The following is a 27,929-nucleotide window of genomic DNA, read 5'->3' as shown; positions in this document are numbered from 1 at the left end:
GGATCATACACTGAGCAGAAGTAATTGATAGTCATATAGCAGTCATCCTGATCTTTATATACACACACACCATAATACATGGTGACAGCTTATTCTAAGGAGTGACTGCTCTAGGCTCCCACTGTCTTTGGCCTCGTCTAGCTGAGCTGGATTGGCCACTCCCTGCTATCCCAGAAAGCCACAGGGCCCCATAGGGCACTCCAGTCCTCCTCCTCAATCCATTTATTTCCTGCAGACTAGACAGAGGGAGGGAGGGAAAGAGGGGAGAGGGTGGAGGCAGGAAGGGATGCCTCCGGACAGCACCCAAACAGAGAGGACAACTCAGACAGGGAGAGGAGAGGCACTGAGCCACAGAGCAGCACTCCCTCCACTTTCACGCATAAATCAGACATTCCTGCCCGTCACACACACACACACACTGACTAGTGTGCATTATTTATCTATTTTTCAAACTCCTTTTAAGAGAGTAAGATGGCGTGGTGTGTTACCTTCTGAAGACACTGTAATGATATGCTCAGACAGTAATACAGTTGTAGCTCAGTTGGTAGAGCTTGGCGCTTGCAACGCCAGGGTTGTGGGTTCGTTTCCCACGGGGGGCCAGTATGAAAATGTATGCACTCATTAACTGTAAGTCGCTCTGGATAAGAGTGTCTGCTAAATGACTAAAATGTAAATGTAAAAACTCAGTGTAAAGCTAGAGAACGCTAGACCCCTGGGAACTGATCTTCAGTGCTCAGAGGGCAGACCTGAAGCCAGGTCTTAAGGCCAGACAGGGATTTTGTTACCTATTGTCCAGTGACCAGGCTTAGAGTCAGGAGATTGCAACATCACAGGGTGGGTTTAACCAAAAACGTATTGTGGCTCGCTGAGGCAATGTCTTTAGCAAATAAAAGGGGTAATAAACGATAAGCTTGAAGGACACGTATATATCAAACATTTTTGTGGGATGACAGCATGAGGGGTGAGAATTTCTGAAATAGTTTGCCTTGATAAAAGGCAGATGTCTTGATGGAAAACCATGCCGGCCTTCTGATATCTTTTCCAGAGTTTTGTCGCTGGTTGGAATGTCACTCCCACCCCTCGTCTCAGCCAGAGTCCAGCTTCTCTGCTCCACACCGGTCAGTGAGGGGACAAAATCAGAGAAGGTATTCTCAGATAGGATGATTTACCTCCCGAGTGGCGCAGTGGTCTAAGGCACTGCATCGCAGTGCTAGCTGTGCCACTAGAGATCCTGGTTCGAATCCAGGCTCTGTCGTAGCCGGCCGCGACCGGGAGACCCATGGGGTGGCGCACAATTGGCCCAGGGTAGGGGAGGGAATGGCCGGCAGGGATGTAGCTCAGTTCGTAGAGCATGGCGTTTGCAACGGGGGGCCAGTATGAAAAAAAAATAAAAATAATGTATGCACTCACTAACTGTAAGTCGCTCTGGATAAGAGCGTCTGCTAAATGACTAAAATGTAAATGTAAATGTATAATGATCCAGTCAGACTGGGTCAGGCCCATGAGCCCTCTACTAACCAGCAGACTTAGCACGCTCCAAACCTCTGAGCCACCACCCAATGCGTGTTACATTAGCGCACACCTAGAGATCCCGTCGGCTGCGTTTACACAGACAGCCTAATTCTGATATTTCTTTCATTCATTGGTCTTTTGATCAATCAGATCAGCTCCGAAAAAGATCTGATGTGATTGGTCAAAATACCAATTAGAGGAAAAAATATCAGAATTGGGCTGCCTGTGTAAATGCAGCCTTAGGTTCTCCAAGTCAAAGTCAAGGGTTTCTCCCTTTAAAGCAGAACCCAGGGAAGGTATGTGGCTGGACCCAGGGCCCATCGTACATCATTCTAATGGCCACAGATCCGCTCTTGGCTCTGCTTAAACGCCTCTCATTTCGATACAATTATTCCTCTCAAACAAAGACATCAATAACCTAGAAAACTCTAATTCTCAAGTTTAAAGTGAAATAATAAATCGGACCAGTGTTTTTTTTAAAAGAGGAGAAACACTGTGTACTGCTTTTCACACATCTGGACATTATTGTGCTTAAGACTAGATTCCTGCATTACAAACATACATGGCTTGCCAGCCTGGGTTTTTATAAGGTTTTCAGAGGACCGCAGAAAAAGAAAAAGCACCAAAGTCCCAAACACGTTCTTTGATCTGTCAGAACAGGGGAAAATAACACCAGATCTTTCCATCGATGCATTCCGCCTCTCCCTGCACGGAACAGGAATGAGGTCAGACGGAGGAGGCCCACCGAAGCCTCCCGTACTCTGCTCCACCTTTACACTGCACTGCGGGTAATGCTGCAGCTATCGTTACATGGCCTGTATTTGAACAGCTGCGAGGAGAAATTCTGAAGCGCGCGCACGCACACACTGCCACGACACACACCAAAACACACTATCACACACACAATTCATTGACTCGGGCATCAAATTTATGCTCCATTTCCTGGACGTAAGACGCTCCTCAGCCACAGACACATCAGTCTTGGTTTCCACATTGCTATCTGATGTCGAGCCAAAACCAGCTTTGTGACGGATTGTGTGCTAAAACCCCTGCATGATCAAAACCGCTGCAGGGCGGTGGAATTCAGCCTTGTGCGTGCAGTGTGTGTGTGTCTGGATGGGTGAGGTTGTGTGTGGTAGTGTGTGAGAGAGAGTGTATGCACAGGAGAAAGGCTTCTCTGATAGCTGAACCCCAAAAGGTGTTTAACACACCTTGGCACTGGACTCTGTAAAACATCCTGAGGTGGGGGAGTCAATATGTCTGTGTGTGTATCTGTCTGTGTGCAGTCTGTTCTGTCTCCCCAGAACCAAGTGTTGGAGAAATAGAGGTCGGCCACAGAATAGAGAATAGACGGGGGAAATAGAGGGCCTCACCTGATCTGACTATTCTGAATTTCGATGCCACTACGGGAACCATTGGGGCTTGGGCTGCAGAACACAAAACAAAACAACAGTTAAACAACAGTTACACAGCCACACTGCCAGCCAGTCATACATTACAGTTCTCCCTCAACTACTTCTCATTTAATCTGGGCTGTTATGTAGCTCTGGACCATGTTTAATTTGTGGCACTGGTATAACCCGATACTCACTTGAGGACTAGATGCAGGTTGGCGGAGAGTCGCGGGTCTGTGAACTGTGTGGTGCGGTTGTTGTGGTCCACAAAGTAGACCCGGCCGGTGGCTGTGTTCCTGATCTCCCAGCCCGGGGGCAGTGGGCCCAGCTCCTCACAGTTTACATTACTCAGGTCTCTGGGAACCACAAATACACAACACAGTCAGAGGTGAAGGGCAGAAAAGAAAGACAAAAGAAAGATGAAAAATAATCAAAGAAAGAATGAGACGTAAGACCAATCAAAGTCAAGGTATGAAGCAAACCTCAAGGCTGACAGTAACTGGGAAACAAAGAGGCGTGAGAAAAGGATTCCAAAACAACATCACTTTTATTCCATTTTTCTTCTTCCCGTCTAAATTATTTATTGCTGCCATGCAATCCTTTCAGCTGGACTCCTTTTGGTGTCCGTGGAGAGAAACTTTAAGAAATTACAGCAGACCCACTTCACTGGTAGTGACTTATTGGACTGAGGCCCAGCCAAATGACCAAGCCTCTCAGCACTGGGAGCTTGGCAGCCCAGCATCTGCTGCACACACAACCAGGGTGTGGCGTGACCAATAGGATAGCAGGAAGTGCAAGAAAAACACCATCTATCACACATATTTCAAGGGGGCAAGAGAACAGCAATGTCTAGGTATTTTTCGATCACTGAATTTCTTTCTATTGACTCTATTCCCAGTACACTGACGTGTTGATGTGTGTTCTTCTTTGGGCCTGTGGTAATCGATAAAGACACACATGCCTGAGTGAGTGGAGTCTTTGAGCCATATGTACAGTAGGGCTGAAGGCTGTGTGCTGAGAGCTGAGGGTCTCGAGGCAGAGGTCATACCAGAGGTGTCTGCTGTGAATCCTTTCAGATCCCTGTGATTGACATTTACATGCCATTTAGCAGACGCTTTTATCCAAAGTGGCTTAAAGTCATGAGTGCATTCATTTCATATACGCGTGATCCCGGGAATCGAACCTGAGGATAGCTAGCCAATGTTTGTCCATCCCATGACAGAAACATAGGTGGAGGTAGGTGATGGTTTATATAAAAACACCCTCACCCAAACCTGCATTACAGCATCCCAGATTATCCTGTTTTTGTCATCAGCCTTAAATAATTTGTGTTGGAAATACTTAATGAGTGAACTGGGTATAGTGTACAGAGAGTATGTGTGTATTCAGACAGTGGTGGTGGGTATACCTGGGTACTGTGTGTTCAGACAGTGGTGGTGGGTATACCTGGGTACTGTGTGTTCAGACAGGGGTGGTGGGTATACCTGGGTACTGTGTGTTCAGACAGGGGTGGTGGGTATACCTGGGTACTGTGTGTTCAGACAGTGGTGGTGGGTATACCTGGGTACTGTGTGTTCAGACAGTGGTGGTGGGTATACCTGGGTACTGTGTGTTCAGACAGTGGTGGTGGGTATACCTGGGTACTGTGTGTTCAGACAGTGGTGGTGGGTATACCTGGGTACTGTGTGTTCAGACAGGGGTGGTGGGTATACCTGGGTACTCGAGGGTCGTGCCATGTGCTGACTCCTGTTTGGGTGTGGAGGAAGTACACCTGGCCCTGCTGCGTGGTCCTCTGCTCTGTAAGGGGGGAACAACAGCATGGGTAATCATACAGGTATTGGAGGTACAGAGCAATGGTTACAGACAAGTGCACACATGTGAGAGATGAGTGAAAGAGTGGGATGAGTGAGAGAGAAATGAGTGAGAGTTGTGAGTGGATGATAAGGAAAACAAGTTAGTTATACATTTCTTCCACGGTGAGGATTTTCATTGGTGCGCCAACGTGCGTGCGTATCTTGATCCGAGCGTGTGTGCATGCGTAAGAGAGATCATACAGACAGAGATAAAAGCAGGAAGTGAGTCAGTTTGGATCCCAGTTGCGGGGCTGATAGGGGGGAGAAGAGGGTTTGTTGTCTGTGAGCTCATTCATCACAGCTTCACAGAGATATTTCCATGAGCTGGGAAGCTCTTCTCTGGCATTCCTTTGGACCCACCGCCCTGCCTTTCTAACATGCGTGTACATAACCTCCACCCCTCCCTCTCCCCGCTGAGCCCAATGCATTCGACACGGAGTGACACTTCTTGGCCGACCTTGGCCCGCCACTCGGGCTGCTGACAGCGGTTCAGAGGAGCTGGCCCCAAAAAGAGACAGCACCCTGCTAATCTTGAAGGGCTGGGTTGGGCTGCTGTGATTTACTCCTAAATCCTCAGCAAGACTACACAGTGTCTGAGGATCAAGCGGCCGCCCTTGGGCTGCGTGTGAGGAAGGAGAGAGGAGGGGGAGGAGTGAGCGGCTGCCGCCAGCCTTTGACTGCTCAATTCAATTAGGCCTTTAAAAATGGGGCCTGTCAGGCTCCTTATGCTGCGCTGCAAAGTCATGGTGGCTGTGCTGTTGGGTCTGAATGGGGACACAGATTATCAGGATGATTCAGCCGAGCGTGGGGCCGAAGGGATGCAGTTAACACTGAGGCATTGCAATAACGACACCGGTCTTAAAGCAGAAGGAGACACGTCTGTCATAGAGGTTCATAATATAGGATGCTCCAGTCTATTCTGGCTGTGGGAACCAAAGTGGTCGTTCTATAGTGTGTGTTTGTGTATGTCTGGTGTGTCCATATCGTGTGTTAGAATCCTCTTTCCACTAACCGTATCCCTCAGGCAGGTCTGGGGGCGTGTGGAGGTGTGTCCTGCTCATGTAGTTCCTGTGTCTCTGGGAGCGGACGCGTCTCTCCTGGGCCCGCTGGTCGCTGGACGGGACACACGGGACGGTGGGTGTGGCCCCGTTGGTGCTCAGGATGGGCGTGTTCTCATCCACAATGCAGCTGAGAGGCCGGCCCGGGCTGGAGTACTCCGACGCAGGCCTGGGAGAGACAGGGAACAGGAGGAGAGGAAGGACATCAAACAGGGAGGGTGGGTTATATTATCTCCTTCATGGTAGGTTTGTTGAAATCAGACCAGTGTCTATTGATATTTAAAATGTAACTGTGCTTGTAATAGGAGCGCTTCGATGCTAGGACTAGACATTGGCTTGCTCCTGCTTTGTTAAGCAACATGAGGTAAGTCTAGAGTCGAGAGAGAGAGAGAGAGAGAGAGAGAGAGAGAGAGAGAGAGAGAGAGAGAGAGAGAGAGAGAGAGAGAGAGAGAGAGAGAGAGAGAGAGAGAGAGAGAGAGAGAGAGAGAGAGAGAGAGAGAGAGAGAGAGAGAGAGAGAGAGAGAGAGAGAGAGAGAGAGAGAGAGAGAGAGAGAGAGAGAGAGAGAGATAAAACTGTGGAGCAACAACACCGTCTGGAGCATAAGAGTCTTAGGGCCCTGTTCAATAGTCTGCAGTGTATCCTAACACAAATTCAATGCTGTCTAGGCCATGGGTTTGAGGCTGGGTAGTGGGTAAAACTGTGTACTCACTCAGCCTGGACTCAGGGAGAGATATAACATAGTAAATGTAAAATCGGTCTCCCTCCATTTAGTATGATATGTTATGTTTCATATTGGTATGTATTAATTTGTGTATGTCCATCATCCATTTTGAATGATATGTTACGAATTCCACTTCTGTTGTGGCTAACGTTAACTAGGCTAGGGGTTAGGAGTTAAGGTAAGCTAATATGCTAAGTAGTTGCTAATTAACATAAATGCTCAAGTTTAGGTTGCTAGATGTTCGCATTAAAAGCCCACCCATCCTCCCCGACCAACCTCCCTCTAGTTTTTGGGCTTAAGTAACCTTGTGTCTTATGTAACCATACCAATATCATACTAATTTGAGTGTCACAGATTTACATTTACTATGTTACTCACCTGGTAGGCCTCTCCCACTGTGTGGTACGAGTGATGTGGTTCAAGTACTGGATTCGGCCAGACGCAGTCCTCCGCTCCTCCCAGCTGGATGCAGCAGATACAAACAAACACATGTACAAAGCAGTGAGTGGACATTGAGTGCAACCAAGTTCAGGTAGTACCTCCTGTTTCAAAACATTGCCCCCCTACTAAACATGATCCAGAGCTTCTTGCTAATTAATAGGACCCAGTCTCCCATCTGCTCACCCAATTCCTCTGGCGCACACCAACCCCAGACTAAACTCCCCAACCCCAGCCAACATCATTGGCTCAGTGCTGAGGTCAGTCGTGCTAAGCTGGTGAAGTGTCTGAACAGCAGAGCCTCTGGTATCTGAACAGCAGAGCCTCTGGCTACTTGGACTGGAGTCTGGGACACCACACCACATGCTGTCTGGAACACTTTTGTTTGTGGGGCAGTGTGGTTATGATAGGCTCTGACTGGCCCTGCTGTGAGGGTATGATGTGGTGGTGTATAGTGTGTGTACTGTCCAGTATGGACAAATGTTAAATGGGGTTGTGGTGTGGTGGTGGGTACGGTATTCACCCGTCTGGCAGGTCATTGTCAAACAGACGGCTGCAGTCCACCACTGGGCCTCCTGTACCTATCCGGTCTCTGGACTGCAGGCTCACTGTGGACACACAGATACACATAGGAGAATGAGAATAGATACACATCTATTCATGTCCTCTCATACCAGAGACTAAAATTTAAGAGGATCAGACGGTCAAATCCTCTTGTGGGTGACAAGATGATCGTGTCTGGAAGTAGAAGTACCAGCCGTCTGCACTCTGACAGCGATCTGGCCAGTCTCGAATCCCAGTTCTGGAGAGGACCCAAGAAGTGAGTGGAGGGCACGTATTGGTGGGTCAGAGGTGAGGTGGCGTGGCAGCGGTGCTGTGACTGTCTGTCACCAGGCCCTGTGGTGCAGATGGCAGTGCGTGCCGTCTGAAGTCTGAGGGAGGCGCTCGTAAAGCCTGGTGTTGGAGGCACGGCACGCTCAGGGTCAGCGCTCAACGCTTTACACACCAACGAATCACTGGGAAAATAAGTCACCCTGCAGGCTCAGGTTACTGGTAGGAGCCTACATGGTGTTGGGAGGGGTTTTGTTCTCTTTCCCGGTTTTCATTCTATGCACAGTGGTGTAGTGAGGTCTTATCAGCATTATAAAAATAAGTGATGTTAGCCTGAGGTTCTAATAATGGAGTGCTAACACTTCAGGTGCATAACAGTGTTATGTGAATGTACGCGAGTGTGTGGTGAATGTCTGTGTGGCCTGCTGGTCACTGCTGTACTCACCCACTATCTGACCCCTCACTGTGTCACTGTCATTGGGGCCCAGCTTGTTCATGTCCAATCTCTGATCTGTGGAGGAGAGAGGGGAAGGAGAGAGGCAGGAGAGGGAAGAGGAGAGAAAGGAAAGGGGGATCGATCACTGTCTGAGAGACATGTAAACTAGCATTGTTGGGAGGGTTTTTCTCCCCGCAGACAAGTCCCTTTGCTCTGTATCGTTTACATCACCACAGTGAATTCCTCTCTCTCCCTCTCCCTCCCCTCCCCCTCCCTTGAAGGCTGGGTATTGGATATGCACTGGAACAGATGGTCTGTGGAGTGGCCATGGGCCGTAAAAAAAATCACTGAGCATCGGTACCGAGCAGCCTGCAGTTCACTACAGAGGTCAAACATTTGACAAATCTCTGCACAAAGCCGGCACTATTCCACCCAGACAGAACATGGACATGAACCCCTGCCAATGTCTGGAAACTCTTTGTCTACGTTCTCAACCCAGGCTGAAAAAAAAAAAAAAAAATAAGGACCAAAAAAATGTCAGGAATACCACGTTGCCTGCAGACATGAGAAATGCCACTATCTGTTCACTGTTGTCTGAGTGTCGTGCAGATCGGCTCAGGATGTGCGTCTAGACTAAACAGGGACCAAAACGTGGCCGGTCAAACTGTTACAAGGCTGGGGCAATGAGCATGCGCACACAAACCCAAAGCCCCCTAAAACGCCTGTGGACAGGACACAGTGCAACAGCTGCAAAAGGCACAAGCGAAAGAATGACAAACATACACTTGAATAAGACCACAACCGAGGGACATAACAAATCTATGCTTACATTTAAATAGCTGTACAATTATGCATGTCTGAGTGAAATGACCGGTTGTCTAGATTTGCAGACAGAGATAAACGGAGGTTAGTCACTGTGGCGCATGCATGCTGCCAGTCTATGGGACAGACGAGGGTGGAGAGAGAGAGAAGGGTGGAGGGGGTAATGAGAGGAAATGCAGAGGCAAACTACTCACAGCTGTGGCACAGGGTTCAGGTTTTCCAGGAAAACAAGTGTCAGGGGCTTCTAGGAAAAGCTGTGGGATTTTGTCATTTTTTCCGTCTACAAGACCGTTGCAGGCCTATCAGCATAGTATACATACAGTTGGAGGGGGAGGCCCTTTGGTAAAGTCATCACTGGGTCCCTGCCTGGCTGGCACGGCTGCGTTGGCTTGGAGCGCCAAGCCTCAATCTCATTTAGCCATTAGCTTCTGACATGACACGTTCACAGTGATTGTGGGCTGATGCGGATTGTCTTTTCCTGTTCTGGTGCTGCAGACTGTGACCCCTCTCACACCCTGGCCTGTGCCCTGTCAGGAGTAGGGAGAGAGTGTGGGCACTGAGCTCAATGTGTCACTGTGACAGGAGCAGGGGATTATTAGCCTGTGACGCCGCTAGCCTGTGATGCCGCTAGCTTGTGACGCCGTTTGTGGGACAGACAATGGGTCACTACACAGACATTACCTCACAGCATTAAATACACACGCACATACACACACTAATCCAATCAGGTAGTCCTTACAGCCGGTGTCTTTGAGGCGGTTGATGGCGTTGGACAGAAGGCGTACACAGCCCAGGAAGCCAGCCCCCTGCTTCTTATGGATCTTCTTGTGGTTCCACACGCTGATGGTGATGGAGTCAGACTTGCCAATATAGCTGAGGAGAGAAGAGAGAGACCAGTCACTTCCAATGTACTGTAGATCTTACTAAAGCCCGTGTTAATGCACTGCTCCAACAGGCCAGTCTTTGCCTGGATGTCCCTGCTGGGGAGGCACACATCCGCTCGGGGGCTGCCTGTCACCGCGGGCTGCATTCCCACAAGGACACAGTCAGGAGGTGTCTGAGAGGGATTTTCCGCCCGGCGTCTGTGAATGTGCGACTCCCGACCCTGAGTGTCTGGGTACGAGACAGACAGATCCTGTGAGTCATAAATCATCCAAAGGCAGCCCTTCGACCCAAAATCACCCGGAGAGAGGGAGAATGAAAGAAACAGGGAGGAGAGGCTGAAAGAGAGATAGAAAGAGGGATAGTGTAAGTGAGGAAAAGAAGGAGAGAGTGAACAGTTGAACCATGACATTACTCCCTGACTGCCTCTACGATCACTCTTAGGTACTGTGTGTCAGGCGAGGCCTGGGTATTAAACTCACACTACGTCAACCTGTCGTGGCACATCTGTTCGGCCCAGTTCCCTTCCTCAGTGTAAAACTAATCATCCATACAGTTAGCAGACTGCATCCCACTATAATTATCATGCTGCTTACCGAAACTAAAGGCATGTGAAACAATGGGGGTGTGAGTAAGACGTCTGGACATTTTGAGTGGAAGCCAAATGCCTGTCTGGGGTGCTATCTGAGAGCATTAGAATGCAGGACAGATTTGTAGGGGGGAATTATTACAGCCAACACAGATCTGGATATGATTATTGTATCAAATAATAAGGGCGGTAGACTAGACATTGGATTAAGCTTTTCAAAACAAGATACAGTATGTTTACATACACTATACACATGCCAAACTCTCAGATAATATGATTACTTGTAATAAGATAAGAGTTTCTCCTCTTAGGCCATCTCTATGTTATGTCTCTGGTTGGTTGAGGTACAGTATATGGCATATTGCATGGCAGTTGGTGCTAGGCAGGCCAGGCTGCATCCAACCACGTTGTGCCAGAAATAAATGAGTTAGCTCTTGGCCTGAGAGGTGGCGGTGTGTGTTAAATCACACTTCTTCAGCAGGCAGGACAGCACCAGCTGGGCCCTGGGGACACTACTGCCACCTGTTCCCCCCAGTCCCCATAGCAGAAGAGATGCGAAAGGGAGGGACAAGGGCCTGGGCCAGGCTATGGGAACAGAACATTGTGCACTTGTCTTTTCATCCCAATACTTGTATCTATGAAGGTATAGGAGATGCATTAACATCTCATCATTATATACCAGTGACGTGCACAATACGGAAGTGGTCCGATGAAGCTAAGCTACAGGACTGTTTTGCTAGCACAGACTGGAATATGCTACGCGATTCATCCAATAAAATTGAGGAGGTTATCACATCATTAATAAGAGCAACATCCGCACTGAGCTAAAGGCTAGAGTGCTGGTTTCAAGGGGCGGGACAGTATTCCGGACGCTTATAAGAAATCCCGCTACAACCTCCGATGGGCCATCAAACAGTCAAAACATGAATACAGGACTAAGACCCACTCCTATTCGCACACCGCCTCAACAGATCCACAGATGACGCAATCTCTTATTGCACTCCATACTGCCCTCTCACACCTGGATAAGAGGAACACCTACGTGAGAATACAGTTCATTGACTACAGCTCAGCATTCAACACCATAGTGCCCTCTAAGCTTTTCACTAAGCTCAGGACCCTGCAACTGGATCCTGGACTTCCTGACAGGCCTCCCAGGTGGTGAGGGTAGGCAACAACACATCCGCCACGCTGACCTTCAACACGGGGGCCCTTCAGGGGTGCGTGCTTAGTCCCCTCCTATACTCCCTGTTCGCCCATGACTGCATGGCCGTGCATGACTCCAACACCATCATTAAATTTGCTGACGACACGACGGGGGTCGGCCTGATCACCGATGACGATGAGACAGCCTATAGGGAGGAGGTCCGAGACCTGGCAGTGTGGTGCCAGAACAACAACCTCTCCCTCAACGTCAGCAAGACAAAGGAGCTGATCGTGGACTACAGGAAACGGAGGGCCCGAACACACCCCCATCCACATGGCTGTAGTGGAGTGGTGGAATTATCATGGTCCACACACACCAACACATTCGTGAAGGCACGACAACGCCTCTTCCCCCTCAGGAGGCTGAAAAGATTTGTCATGGGCCCTCAGATCCTCAGAAAGTTTGACAGCTGCACTATTGAGCTGCACCACCGCTTGGTATTGCAACTGCTTGGCGCTATAGAAGGTAGTGCGAACGGCCCAGTACATCACTGGGGCCGAGCTCCCTGCCATCCAGGACCTGGTATAGAGGTCCTGGACGCCAGGGAACTCGGCCCCAGTGATGTACTGGGCCGTTCGCACTACCCTCTGTAGCACATTGGGGTCGGATGCCAAACAGTTGCCAGTCGTGGGAAGGCCCTAAAAATTGTCAAAGTCTCCAGTCACCTAAGTCATAGACTTCCTGCTACCACACGGCAAGCGGTACCAAGTCTGGAAGCAACATGACCCTGAACAGCTTCTACCCCCAAGCCATAAGACTGCTAACTAGTTAGTTAAATAGTTAACCAATAGCTACCTGGACAATCTGCATTGACCCTTTTTGCACTCTTTTGACTCATCAAATACGCTGCTGCTACAGTTTATTATCTATCCTGTTGCCTAGTCACTTTATACCCATCTATATGTACATATCTACCTCAAATTGCCTTGTACCCTTGCACATGGACTCGGTACTGGTACCCCGTCTATATAGCCAAGTTATCGTTACTCATTGTGGATTTATTCCTCATCTTATTATTTTTCTTTTTCCCCCTCTGCATTGTTGGAAAGGGCCCGTAAGCATTTCACTGTTAGTCTACATGTGACAAATAACATTTGATTTGACATATTCATTAACATTTTATACTTCTTAGTATAAATGTAGTTTGTAGCGTGCTGACAAATAAACTGATAGATTTGTCCCCTGGTTTGTCCCTAAAAGGGCCACAGAGCCGTATTACAGTCCAGTCTGTCTGCTCCACATACTTCCACTGGGATGGATTAGGAGTGGAGGAGAGGCAGTTTGCCAGCGAGACACAGTCTGCTATCCTTGGCATGCAGGCCACTTCCTGTAACAATGCTGGCTGGGGTCAGTGGTCACGGGCCAGTCTGTTGGTCTGACCACACCACTGAGGAGGCCCTGACGTGTCAATGTTGCCATGAGCACATACACTTCCTCACGCTGTGCACATACAACCAATGGAAAAAAGCGTCAGTGCCAACTAAGCAAAGGCTTTTATGCAGTTGGCTCTACTGAGCGTGAGCACCAGGTGTTTCAGACACCATTTGAATAGGTGTGAGTGTGCTCAGCTGCCCTCAGTCAATTAGACTAGCATGGTGTAGTAGGCCTTATCCCTGACACACAGAGGGAGGGCACCTAAAGGTTTAACATAGTCATTAAGAGGAAGGAACACAGGCAGGTTAAAGGTTTGTAAAAAATCTGGAGAGAGGTGTGTGCGTGCGTTTGGCTCCGCCTGGGGAGCACACAGGTCGATATTCTCCCATCCATCACTGTGTCCAGCCCTCTCTCTCCTCCACAGTGGGAATGACTGACTGACTGAGGGCTGTGTTTCCCTCCTGTCACACGGGACATGAACAGCTAATTAAACAGCCATGTTGGGAGAGGGTCTGGTATCCTGAGCAACCAAACAAAAGGAGACATGTGCTTCCTCTTTATGTTAGCTACGTGTGATGGCTGGATAAACACTGGGCAAATACTGGAAACTTTCACTCTCCCTGCCATTCACTCCCCCCCTCTCTTTTTCCAGGTTGCTTTCACAAGACAAGCAGTCTTTGGGAAAAGCGACATGGGTGCAACAAGACATGCACATATTTCTGTCCAAAAGGTAAAAGGCTTCTGAGATTAGTTTCCCTCCCCATGGTTCTATTTAAATGTTTTTATTTTTCACGTTAGCTACCCCAGTGGAGTTGTCATCGCTGGCCTACAGATAAGTGAGAGGGCAGACATAAACACAGCTTACTGTAGGGGCATTCAGATCCTGCAGAATCAATATCTGACACATCCCTGATGTCCACTTGGCACATTGGAGTTGGGTGAGGTTGAAGGAATGCATAGATCACAGGAGGTTGGTGGCACCTTGATTGGGGAGGACGGGCTCGCGGTAATGGCTGGAGCCGAATGGGTGGAATGGTATCAAATACAAGGTTTGCAGGTGTGTGATGCCATTCCATTCGCGCCGTTTCAGCCATTATTATGAGCTGTCCTCCCCTCAGCAGTCTCCACTGGTGTAGATATAGCATAGAGGGCACTGGTGAAGGTTATAGAGAGGGTCCGCAGTTCAGCAGAATGCTGGTTCATTACTAAATCAGCAGGTTAAGGTAAGGTTTCTGTTAGATACACAGTTTCACATCTAGTCACAGCTGCTTCTATATGGATGCTGTGTCAAGCACAAGCTCTGCGCTATCCATTATGCGGGTTAAATGATGAGGGGACTCACAGGTCGTAGTGCTGGTTCCACTTGGGGTCGAGGGTGTTCTTCACGGTGTCTGTGGAGTGACATTGTCCTGAGCCGTCCACCACCACTTTGGCAAAGGGATCAGGGAGGCCTGCAGGGGAACAAACACACACACACACACACACACACACACACACACACTGCCTCAGCACACTGGCCTGGCCAAGGACAGGCTGTACTAGGAGAAAATTTTACAGGCATCACTCTATCATTATTCGATGATTTCATTATGCAGATGGAAGTGAGACTACACTGTTTCTGAATGCGGGAAAAGAGGGCATCTGAAGAAAACTACTTTTGATGAATAACATTCTGTAACAGTCTAGGAATGGCTGATGTGTGAATCTGATAGTGTGACTGAACCTGACCCGAGTGACAGATATCTAGAGATACGGGTGGAAATGACACTGACACTAATAGACAGACCTGAGGGACATGTTGGATGACATTCACCTGCACACTGCCTGGATGTGGTGGACGCACAAGCTCACGGACACACACACATATGCCATGCAGGCCCACACAAACAAAACAAAAATGCACTTATATATATATATATTTCTATCTCTCCATATACATAAATACAGTATCCCACAGAGACAAGCCTACCTTGCTGCCACACACACTCCCAGAGTTCTCTCCACCCAGGCCCTGACTGAGTGAGTGTTTACTCAGCCCCTGAGTGCTGGAATGGGAGGAATGGGCACCAGAGAAACCACCTGAGTGAGGGACCTTAACACACTCACTCTCCATGACAGCCTGACCCAAACACACCCAAACACTGGGGCCACTATGGACACCTAGCACACACTGAAATGCTGTGCTGTTTCACTCTGAAATGGACTAGCTTTAAATGACGGTATAAACGTTTTATTGAGATCCCATACTTATTGATATTTCAGACCTGTGTGACTCAATGCATGAAATGTGAATGCAGAAATAAAGGCAATAAAATAGGCCTAGTTTTATTACAAATACTTGGCTAATATTGATAAGCTACATCATGGTGATGTGGTGAGCTCATCTTGCTCTCCACAAACATATCAGTAGTAACATTACAGGCTGCTAACCCTTTCCTCTTTGCTGGTGTAGTGTAGTGGCTGGTTGAATGTGTTAGCATGGCATTCTGCTGGTAGAGAACTCTAGCAGCTGGCAGCAGGCCCTCTTTTATCAGCACAAACTGACCCACTTTTCACATTTCTCATGGGGGATACATATCTCACACTGCAGACGTCAAAGCCCCCAAGCCCCCCGACTATGAATCTATAAAGCCATTTAAAATGGAGTCGAGGATCAGAAACACAGCTTTCATTGGGTTACTTACGAAAGAAATCTTTCTTCACCAGGTTTTTGGCGCAGAGGACTGAAACAGAAGAGGAGAATGCGGTGTTATTTTTAATCGTTGCAGATAGACACATATTACACACTGACAGGCTGTTGTGATTGTGGGGTTACATCACTGCCAAGGGAGAGGTTTGTGCAGGGCTGAAGTTATACACTGCTACTCTGGGAACTGAATCGAAAAGCGCTCCATCTTGGATATAGATAGCCTTGGCTACATTACATAAGCAACAGCAGCAGGAGCATTTATTTTATAATGTGTAATGTAAGACAAGTAATTTCACTTTCAGGTGATAGAGAAAACACATGAACATATATCTTTAGCCAGACTGAATTGTGCCAGACCCTACATCTCTAAATTTGAGTGTGTGTACTGATCATAAGCTGACAACCAGGTGATGACTCAATGACATGAGGAGCTCTCCTGTTCCCCTCCAGAAAATAGACCCACATCAACATGCTTTATAGCTACAGTAGTTGAGCAACTCAACCAAGAAAGTAACTTGACGATAGTGCATATGGGCACTTGTTGGCGACATGCTGAATCATAGGGCATTCGCACATTAATTCAATATGAACTATTAAAAGGGAGGGGCATACTCTTCCCCACAGCAGCCAGCCTGCAGCAGCAGAGCAGTAGATTGGGCAGTTCCCCTGTGAGAGCCATGGAGGGGCTGCTGAGGCAATGAGGCAGAGCCACTTAAACACCCTCCACTGGGTCTGGATGAAGAGGCTCAACGGCCACCTGGGTGTCTGGAGCCACCACCACACACTCAGTCACTTACTCAGCCCCGGCCCCAGCCCCTCTGGTCCACTTCAGTACAGACACAGGTAATAATGGCCTGGATTTCTATTGTATTTCAATTACCTTTAAGTATTTGGTCTATGTATTTTTTGGCCATCCTGGTCACATCCCACTGATCAGAATCCACCCACTATGCTCACTACCAGCGCCATTCAATACCACCCACATAGACGCCAACTGTGGTGCGACAGCCATCCATAGTTGCTATGTGAGTCGATTTCACATCTTTGAGAGATTAAATCTGTCTCGTGTCTGGCGGGCCCCTTGTGTGTCCTCTCGCTACAGAGACCCGCTCACATGCAGGTGAGTGTCCAGACTTTACTTTGCTAACACAAATAAACAAAGGCAGGCCCATAGGGGCAGACAGCATTGAATCTACAGCCACCGCTATTCATCTGACACCCCCCCCACCCACAGCTAAACACAGGGAGAACCACAGTGCTTACACTGCATGTGAAACATAACCTGACTCCTAAATCAATTTAGGTCGGAGCTGAAACAACGTATGACAGGGAACAGAACACCATTTAAGAGTGCCATGGACTGAATTAAAACACACACATCACAGACAGCAGTGTGAAACAAACATCTACACATGGTGTTTACTGATATACTCAGCATACACAAAGGGTTTCTGGGTTTAAATGAGAATTACTCCATTAAGATAGAGAGAGGAGGGAGAAAAATAGGTCTTAACCGAATCTAAACCCTCTTGGGGGATGGGGAGGGAGAACATGCTCGACAGACGAGGAAGAATTTCTTTCAGCAAACATCCCTGGGAATTTGTTCCGTTCCAGTGAAACCCACCTCATTACTCAAACATCTGGTATGCATCTCTCTCAGTCTCAGTCTCAGTCTGTCTCACACACACACTGTATGCCAGTCATCGCACACACCACAGGCCCCTGAAAGGGTCCACAACACCTCGCTCTGCACACCAGCTCTAGCTCCAGTGATCTAATTAATTATTTACAGGCAGAGAGGTGAGAGAGAGATGAGAGAGATGAGAGAGGTGAGAGAGAGAGTCGGGCGTGAGGAGCTGAGGAGTTGTAAGAATCAGGTGACAGCTCTCTGTGTTATCACTATTCAGGTCTCCCTTGCTTCTTCTACAACCAACTATGGGCAGAACAACATATGCTGGGTCCTGAAAACTAGCTTCATAGTGTTTCTCCAAAATAGATGATTAAATCAAAAGAACTGGACTCAGAAAGCTGGTAATTTTCTGTATTTTCACAGCTGCAGCGGAGCAAAGCTACAGGAGATGGACATGAAAAGTGAAAACGTTACAGGGAGTCCCAGTGAGAAAGGGCAATGGTGAGTCTCATATAGCCAAATGTAAACTGGGAGAGAGGAAGAGGGAAGAGAGAGGAGGCCGGTGACACAATAGGCCTGTCTGACTGTGGTAGAGAAATGACACATCACACACCAGAACTTGCAGTAATGTCCCTCTGATCGGGACATGAAAACCAACGGGCCTTCTGTAAGCATACATTAAACCTAGCCATCAATACAGCAGGAAAACAACACTACACTTATACACGTAAAATATAGAACAGGCTGAATTACAGCCGAGCACAGCGGACCCAAGACAAAACCAATGAAATTACAGAGACAACCAGACAATGGCAGCAGAGAAGCCAATGATGAGATTGACCGCAGAGCATGAATGGAGCACAGGGCAGCAATCATCATCCAATGGAAGCCAACCATCAGAACATGAGAGGAGTTCTCATTACTATGGCCCTATAAAATCTGCCATGCGGAGAATGGGGATGGAATCACAGTATCCAGACATTAAAACGGAATTCAACCATATAAAATTGTTTTATTGAACTTAGTAGGGAATCAACTAAATGTATAGAAAATTAATGTGTGCAAGTTTATCATAAGACATGAACAGAATGCATCAGTGATTTGTATTTCCTGCAACTTTCTGAAGAGTTAACGAGAATTCCCCATCTGTGTATGCGCAGTGAGTGCGTCTACCACTTTGTGTAGCCGCTAGCGATGATGCTAATGAAAAGTCTTCTGGTAGATGGAAAGGCTTTCCCAAAAACCTTCTCATTTAAATGTTCACTACAAAGTAACCTACGCTTAAATGGCAGAATGATATGATTATTTGCATCAATCCAGTGGGTATTTGTTTAGCAAACTCTACCATCACGTGCACTACAAAAACCACTAAATAACAGCCTCTTGCTAGGTGCACACTGGAATTAAAAAGGTAACTACAACCCAAAATCTACATTTCTAAAAAATGTCAGACCTCAAGTGGTCTCCTGATGTGGTTTAAGCATTGATGTGGCTTAGAACATCCAATTTAGTTGTTTTTCTATAAAAGAAAAGTGTGATTTTGAGAGCGAAAACATGGAGGAAAACAGAAACCTTGAAAAACTAAACTGAGAATACGGAATCAGGCAAAAAAATTAAAAACAGATTTTCTTGGACCCTACATTACATACAGACAAGAGTACACTCAGACACCATGGGCCAACTGCCTCTCCTTCAGTCAATATATAGCCTAACCACCAATATATGTGTCTCCTGAGTGGCGCAGTGGTCTAAGGCACTGCTTCGCAGTGCTAACTGTGCCACTAGAGATCCTGGTTCGAATCCAGGCTCTGTCGCAGCCGGCCGCGACCGGGAGACTCATGGGCGGCGCACAATTGGCCCAGCGTCGTCCAGGGTAGGGGAGGGAATGGCCGGCAGGGATGTAGCTCAGTTGATAGAGCATGGCGTTTGCAACGCCAGGGTTGTGGGTTCGTTTCCCACGGGGGGCCAGTATAAAAAATAAATAAAAAATGTATTCACTAACTGTAAGTCGCTCTGGATAAGGGCGTCTGCTAAATGACTAAAATGTAAATGTAATAGGTAGGTCAATGTTATGCAGGTATTGGGCAGATAGTCTGACTGATCACGTAGTAAACTAGCGAGTGAAGACCGGCTGTAAACTCTAATGCTGTACACATAATTCCATGTGTCCGGCCCTGACTGTCTGATGGGTTTCCCTGGAGAAGGGCAGCTAAATTAAGTTACCATGGCAGGCTCCAGATCATGTGAGTGCTGGTTGACCCCAGGAAAGGGAACGCCGTGGTCGGATCGGGCTCTATACCAGCGGCTCAGCAGGCTTCCACCTTGGACGGATGGACAGACAGACTGCAGTAGGAGCCTGAAGATGGACCTGCTAGACGGTACAGGGCGTCCCGGTCCTCTCTTCAGGGGTGTCACCTCTCATGGGACGGAGGGCTGAATCCCTCGGCTCAGCTTTATACTTTTACAGGGAGAGATTCAGTGAGTTATTGAATCTTACATGAACACAAGGGGTTATGGGACCCTTGGTTTGTACCTCACTGTCACTCCTTGTGGCCTCATTTTGGTTAGTTAGTGATTTCTCAAGGGCTCTTTCCCATGGTAGCAGAGCACTTGCCTCTCGTGTATAAATCTGAATGTCAAACAGCGACGCTCTTAAATGTTTCCCTGATGATGGTTGTTTAATACTTCTCATGGTGTTACATACACTTCATGACCAAAAATATGTGGACACCTGTTCATCGAACATCTCATTCCAAAATCATGGGCATTAATATGGAGTTGTTCCCCCCTTTACTGCTATAACAGCCTCCACTCTTCTGGGAAGGCTTTCCACTAGTTGTTGGAACATTGCTGCGGGGACTTGCTTCCATTCAGCCACAAGAGCATTAGTCGGACACTAATGTTGGGCGATTAGGTCTGGCTCGCAGTCGGCGTTCCAATTAATCCAAAAGGTGTTCGATGGGGTTGAGGTCAGGGCTCTGTGCAGGCCAGTCAAGTTCTTCCACACCGATCTCGACAAACAATTTCTGTATGGACCTCGCTTTGTGCACAGGGGCATTGTCATGCTGAAACAGGAAAGGGCCTTCCCCAAACTGTTGCCACAAAGTTGGAAGCACAGAATCGTCTAGAATGTCATTGTATGCTGTAGCGTTAAGATTTCCCTTCACTGGAACTAATGGGCCTAGCACGCACCATGAAAAACAGCCCCAGACCATTATTCCTCCTCCACCAAATTTTTACAGATGGCAGGTAGCGTTCTCCTGGCATTCGCCAAACCCAGATTAGTTCGTCGGATTCCCAGATGGTGAAGTGTGATCCATCACTCCAGAGAACGCGTTTCCACTGCTCCAGAGTCCAATGGCGGTGAGCTTTACGCCACTCCAGCCGACGCTTGGCATTGCGCATGGTGATCTTAGGCTTGTGTGCGGCTGCTCGGCCATGGAAACCCATTTCATGAAGCTTCCGACGAACAGTTATCGTTGCTTCCAGAGGCAGTTTGGAACTCGGTAGTGAGTGTTGCAACTGAGGACAGACGATTTTTACACGCTCCGCGCTTCATCACTTGGCAGTCCCGTTCTGTGAGCCTGTGTGGCCTACCACTTCGCGGCCGAGCCGTTGCTGCTCCTAGACATTTCCACTTCACAATAACAGCACTTACAGTTTAACGGGGCAGTTCTAGCAGGGCAGAAATTTGATGAACTGAAAGTTAGTGAGCTCTTCAGTAAGGGCCATTCTACTTCCCATGTTTGTCTATGGAGATTGCATGGCTGTGTGCTTGATTTTATACACCTGTCAGCAATGGGTGTGGCTGAAACAGCAGAATCCAATAATTTGAAGGGTGGCCACATACTTTTGGTGATATAGTGTATTTACAAGCAGTTTCTAAATAGAAAAGAACAGATGGAGGATCTGAATGTAGAGCAAGGAAGAGAACTGTGGGAGGACAGTCAGAGAACCATCCTGGAGAAAGAGAATGGTTGCACATCCCATCTCACCAACAATACAGAATATTGCATTAAACGGTCCATAAGCCACTGAAGAAACATAGCAAACACCATATAGCTGACAGAAATATATTAGCCATATGATCCAACCCATGGCCTCCATTTAATCTACTTTGTCACGATAGCTTTGTTTAATTACATTACGTTAAGTGATTGTCCCCATTTTCCTGCCAGCACACAGAATTCTTTAAATGTATGGGTTTATAGGAAGTGTGTCCTGATGACAGGAGCCTTCCCTAAGAAAAGGAAACCGGCGAGCTTGCACCTACAGGGCGGCATCGTAAATCTGTTTTTATTGGTCACGCCGGGCGAACTCTCATACTGACAAATATATAGCTCTCCATCTTGGCACATGGACATGGAGACACACACACATATACAGTACCTTCGGAAAGTATTCAGACCCCTTGACCTTTTCCACATTTTGTTACATTACAGCCTTATTCTAAAATTGATTAAATAAATAAAAATCCTCAGCAATCTACAAACAATAGCCCATAATGAAAAAGCGAAAACAGGTTTTTAGAAATGTTTGCAAATGTATTAACAATAAAAAAGGAAATACCTTATTCACATAAGTATTCAGACCCTTTGCTATGATACTTGAAATTGAGCTCAGGTGCATCCTGTTTTCATTGATCATCCTTGAGATGTTTCTACAACTTGATTGGAGTCCACCTGTGGTAAATTCAATTGATTGGACATGATTTGGAAAGGAACACACCTGTCTATATAAAGGTCCCACAGTTGACAGTGCACGTCAGAGCAAAAACCAAGCCATGAGGTCAAAGGAATTGTCCGTAGAGCTTCGAGACAGGATTGTGTCGAGGCACAGATGTGGGGAAGGGTACCAAAACATTTCTGCAGCATTGAAGGTCCCCAAGAACAGAGTGGCCTCCATCACTTTTAAATGGAAGAAGTTTGGAACCACCAAGACTCTTCCTAGAGCTGGCCACCCGGCCAAACTGAGCAATCGGGGGAGAAGGGCCTTGGTCAGGGAGGTGACCAAGAACCCGATGGTCGCTCTGACAGAGCTCCAGAGTTTCTCTGTGGAGATGGGAGAACCTTCCAGAAGGACAACCATCTCTGCAGCACTACACCAAATCAGGCCTTTATGGTAGAGTGGCCAGACGGAAGCCACTCCTCAGTAAAAAAGGCACATGACAGCCCGCTTGGAGTTTGCCAAAAGGCACCTAAACTCTCAGACCATGAGAAACAAGATTCTCTGGTCTGATGAAACCAAGATTCAACTCATTGGCCTGAATGCCAAGCGTCACGTCTGGAGGAAACCTGGCACCATCCCTACGGTGAAGCACGGTGGTGGCAGCATCATGCTGTGGGGATGTTTTTCAGCCGCTTTCAGAGTTGCAAAGAAAAAGCCATATCTCAGACGGGCCAATAAAAATAAAATATTAAGATGGGCAGTCTGAGATATGGCTTTTTCTTTGAAACTCTGCCTAGAAGGTCAGCACCCCAGAGTCGCCGCTCCACTGTTGAAGTTGAGACTGGTGTTTTGCGGGTACTATTTAATGAAGCTGCCAGTTGAGGACCTGTGAGGTCCTTCATTTCTCAGAACAAGAACAGACTGACGAGTTTTAGAAGAAAGAAAGTTATTTGTTTCTGGCTATTTTGAACCTGTAATCGAACCCACAATTTCTGATGCTCCAGATACTCAACTAGTCTCAAGAAGGCCAGTTTTATTGCTTTTTTAAATCAGCACAACAGTTTTCAGCTGTGCTAACATAATTGCAAAAGGGTTTTCTAATGATCAATTAGCCTTTTAAAATGATAAACTTGGATTAGCAAACACAACATGCCATTGGAACACAGGACTGATGGTTGCTGATAATGGGGCTCTGTACACCTACATAGATATTCCATAATAAAAAATAAAATAGAAATCAGCCATTTACAACATTAACAATGTCTACAATGTATTTCTGATCAATTTGATGTTATTTTAATGGACAAAGAAATTGGTTTTCTTCAGAAAACAAGGACATTTCTAAGTGACCCCAAACTTTTGAATCGTAGTATATGTATGTATGTATGTATGTATGTATGTATGTATGTATGTATGTATGTATGTATGTATGTATGTATGTATGTATGTATGTATGTATGTATGTATGTATGTATGTATGTATGTATGTATGTATGTATGTATGTATGTATGTATGTATATATATATATATATATATATATATATATATATATATATATATATATATATATAGCTCTGGCAAAAATTAAGAGACGACTGCACATTTTTCTTAAATCAGCATCTCTACATGTATGACAGCCATTCCATTCTAGTGTCTGTTGAATTCCAACACAGGCACACCTCATTCTACTGAATTAGGTACTGATTAGGTGATCACATGAACCAAATCTTATTTAACGAGGAAAAGTATAAAATCCACTGTTGTGGTCATCACTATCCTCTTGCAATAGGACCAGCTGGATGGCAAAAACAGTGCTAATAGTACCTCAAAAGTAATATTAATCAAAAAATAACTATTGACCATGCCAAAAGAGTTGAAAAGGAAAGGTTTTGAGTGAGGAAAAGAAGGGTTCAATTCTGGCTTTACTGGCAGAGGGATACAGTGAGCGTCAGGTTGCTTCCATCCTTAAAATTTCAAAGACGGCGGTTCATAAGAACAAGGTCAAGCAGCAGACAATGGGGACAACAAAGCTACAGACCGGCAGAGGGCGAAAACGACTCTCTACTGACCGGGATGACCGCCAACTAATTAGAATGTCACTCAACAACCGTAGGATGACATCAAGTGACCTACAAAAAGAATGGCAAACGGCAGCTGGGGTGAAGTGCATGGCGAGGACTGTTCGAAACTGGCTCCTCCTCTTTTCATGTGACAACACTGAAGAAATGACACTTTGCTACAATGTAAAGTAGTGAGTGTACAGCTTGTATAACAGTGTAAATTTGCTGTCCCCTCAATAACACAACCATTAATGTCTAAACCGCTGGCAACAAAAGTGGGCGGCAGGTAGCTTAGTGGTTAAGAGCGTTGTGCCAGTAACCGAAAGGTCGCTGGTTCTAAACCCCGAGCCGACTAGGTGAAAAATCTGTCGATGTGCCCTTGAGCAAGGCACTTAACCCTAATTGCTCCTGTAAGTCGCTCTGGATAAGAGCGTCTGCTAAATGACCAATTATTATTTAATTATTATAGTACAAGTGAAAATGTCCAAATTGGGCCCAATTAGCCATTTTCCCTCCCCGGTGTCATGTGACTCGTTAGTGTTACAAGGTCTCAGGTGTGAATGGGGAGGTGGTGTGTTAAATTTGGTGTCATCGCTCTCACACTCCCTCATACTGGTCACTGGAAGTTCAACATGGCACCTCATGGCAAAGAACTCTCTGAGGATCTGAAAAAAAGAATTGTTGCTCTACATAAAGATGGGCTATAAGAAGATTGCCAAGACCCTGAAACTGAGCTGCAGCACGGTGGCCAAGACCATACAACGGTTTAACAGGACAGGTTCCACTCAGAACAGGCCTCGCCATGGTCGACCAAAGAAGTTGAGTGCACGTGCTCAGCGTCATATCCAGAGGTTGTCTTTGGGAAATAGACGTATGAGTGCTGCCAGCATTGCTGCAGAGGTTGAAGGGGTGGGGGGTCAGCTTGTCAGTGCTTAGACCATACGCCGCAGACTGCATCAAATTGGTGTGCATGGCTGTCGTCCCAGAAGGAAGCCTCTTCTAAAGATGATGCACAAGAAAGCCTGCAAACAGTTTGCTGAAGACAAGCAGACTAAGGACATGGGATTACTGGAACCATGTCCTGTGGTCTGATGAGACCAAGATAAACTTATTTGGTTCAGATGGTGTCAAGCATGTGTGGCGGCAACCAGGTGAGGAATACAAAGACAAGTGTGTCTTGCCTACAGTCAAGAATGGTGGTGGGAGCGTCATGGTCTGGGGCTGCATGAGTGCTGCCGGCACTGGGGAGCTACAGTTCATTGAGGGAACCATGAATGCCAACATGTACTATGACATACTGAAGCAGAGCATGATCCCCTTTTTTTCGGCGACTGGGCCACAGGGCAGTATTCCAACATGATAACGACCCCAAACACACCTCCAAGACGACCACTGCCTTGCTAAAGAAGCTGAGGGTAAAGGTGATGGACTGGCCAAGCATGTCTCCAGACTTAAACCCTATTGAGCATCTGTGGGGCATCCTCAAACGGAAGGTGGAGGAGTGCAAGGTCTCTAACATCCACCAGCTCCGTGATGTTGTCATGGAGGAGTGGAAGAGGACTCCAGTGGCAACCTGTGAAGCTCTGGTGAACTCCATGCCCAAGAGGGTTAAGGCAGTGCTGGAAAATGATGTTGGCCACACAAAATATTGACACTTTGGGCACAATTTGGACATTTTCACTTAGGGGTGTACTCACTTTTGTTGCCAGCGGTTTAGACATTAATGGCTGTGTGTTGTGTTATTTTGAGGGGACAGCAAATGTACACTGTTATACAAGCTGTACACTCACTACTTTACATTGTAGCAAAGTGTCATTTCTTCAGGTGTTGTCACATGAAAAGATATACTGTAATATTTACAAAAATGTGAGGGGTGTACTCACTTGTGAGATACTGTGTGTGTGTGTGTGTATATATATATATATATATATATATATATATATATATATATACACACACACACACACACACACACACACCCCCCCACCCTCAGTACCAGTCAAAAGTTTGGACACACCTACTCATTCAAGGGGTTTTCTTCATTTTTACTATTTTTTACAGTGTAGAACAATAGTGAAGACATCAAAACTATGAAATAACACATATGGAATCATTTAGTAACCAAAGAACAAATCAAAATATATTCTATATTTGAGATTCTTCAAAAAGTAGCCACACTTTGCCTTGATGACAGCTTTGCACACTCTTGGCATTCTCTCTACCAGCTTCACCTGGAATGATTTTCCAACAGTTCCCACATATGCTGAGCACTTGTTGGCTGCTTTTCCTTCACTCTGCGGTCCAACTCATCCCAAACCATCTCAATTGGGTTGAGGTCGGGGGATTGTGGAGGCCAGGTCATCTGATGCAGCACTCCATCACTCTCCTTCTTGGTAAAATAGCCCTTACACAGCCTGGAGGTGTGTTGGGTCATTGTACTGTTGAAAAACAAATAATAGTCCCACTAAGCCCAAACCAGATGGGATGGCGTATCGCTGCAGAATGCTGTGGTAGCCATGCTGGTTAAGTGTGCCTTGAATTCTAAATAAAATCACAGACAGTGTCACCAGCAAAGCACCCCCACACCATCACACCACCTACGCCATTCTTTACAGTGGGAAATACACATGGAGATAATCCGTTCACTCACACCGCGTCTCATAAAGCCACGGCGGTTGGAACCAAAAAGGACAAATTTCCACCAGTCTAATGTCCATTGCTCGTGTTTCTTAGCCCAAGCCAGTCTCTTCTTCTTATTGGTGTCCTTTAGTAGTGGTTTCTTTGCAGCAATTCGACCATGAAGGCCTGATTCACACAGTCTCCTCTGAACAGTTGATGTTGAGATGTGTCTGTGACTTGAACTCTGTGAAGCATTTATTTGGGCTGCAATTTCTGAGGCTGGTAACTCTAATGAACTTATCCTCTGCAGCAGAGGTAACTCTGGGTCTTCCTTTCCTGTGGCGGTCCTCATGAGAGCCAGTTTCATCAAAACGCTTGATGGTTTTTGCGACTGCACTTGAAGAAACTTTCAAAGTTCTTGAAATTTTCCAGATTGACTGACCTTCAGGTCTTAAAGTAAGGATGGACTGTCGTTTCTCTTTGCTTATTTGAGCTGTTCTTGCCATAATATGGACTTGCTCTTTTACCAAATAGGGCCATCTTCTGTATACCCCCCTACCTTGTCACAACACAACTGATTGGCTCAAACGCATTAAGAAGGAAAGAAATTCCACAAATGAACTTTTAAGAAGGCACACCTGTTAACTGAAACGCATTCCAGGTGACTACCTCATGAAGCTGGTTGAGAGAATGCCAAGAGTGTGCAAAGCTGTCAACAAGGCAAAGGGTGGTTATTGAGTATCCCGAGTGGCGCAGTGGTCTAAGGCACTGCATCGCAGTGCTAGCTGTGCCACTAGAGATCCTGGTTCGAATCCAGGCTCTGTCGTAGCCGGCCGCGACCGGGAGACCCATGGGGCGGCGCACAATTGGCCCAGTGTCGTCCAGGGTAGGGGAGGGAATGGCCGGCAGGGATGTAGCTATGTTGGTAGAGCATGGCGTTTGCAACGCCAGGGTTGTGGGTTCGATTCCCATGGGGGGCCAGTATGAAAAAATGATGTATGCACTCACTAATTGTAAGTCGCTCTGGATAAGAGCGTCTGCTAAATGACTAAAATGTAATATTTGAAGAATCTCAAAGATATTTTGATTTGTTTAACATTTTTTGGTTACTACATGATTCCATATGTGTTATTTCATAGTTTTT

The 27,929-nt window shown here is 46.8% G+C and overlaps 1 protein-coding gene across 1 annotated transcript in view; it reads right to left on the bottom strand.

Annotated features, from left to right (window-relative positions):
* LOC311143733 (E3 ubiquitin-protein ligase SMURF2-like) overlaps positions 1 to 27,929 on the bottom strand; it is a 62,931-nt gene that overhangs the window by 13,460 nt on the left and 21,542 nt on the right. The window contains exons 2-11 of the mRNA XM_084179608.1: positions 15,803 to 15,841; positions 14,461 to 14,569; positions 9,806 to 9,939; positions 8,254 to 8,319; positions 7,501 to 7,585; positions 6,918 to 7,001; positions 5,772 to 5,986; positions 4,619 to 4,703; positions 3,104 to 3,262; positions 2,886 to 2,939 (exon numbers count right to left, since the gene is read on the bottom strand). Of these exons, the coding sequence (XP_084035734.1) occupies positions 2,886 to 2,939; positions 3,104 to 3,262; positions 4,619 to 4,703; positions 5,772 to 5,986; positions 6,918 to 7,001; positions 7,501 to 7,585; positions 8,254 to 8,319; positions 9,806 to 9,939; positions 14,461 to 14,569; positions 15,803 to 15,841 (1,030 nt within the window). The remainder of the gene's footprint in view (positions 1 to 2,885; positions 2,940 to 3,103; positions 3,263 to 4,618; positions 4,704 to 5,771; positions 5,987 to 6,917; positions 7,002 to 7,500; positions 7,586 to 8,253; positions 8,320 to 9,805; positions 9,940 to 14,460; positions 14,570 to 15,802; positions 15,842 to 27,929) is intronic.

Source organism: Coregonus lavaretus, assembly GCF_964263955.1.
Source record: "Coregonus lavaretus genome assembly, chromosome: 2".
Classification (NCBI taxonomy): Eukaryota; Metazoa; Chordata; class Actinopteri; order Salmoniformes; family Salmonidae; genus Coregonus; species Coregonus lavaretus.
The sequence above is the reverse complement of the archived record's forward strand: the minus strand, read 5'-3'. Positions and strand labels throughout refer to the sequence as shown.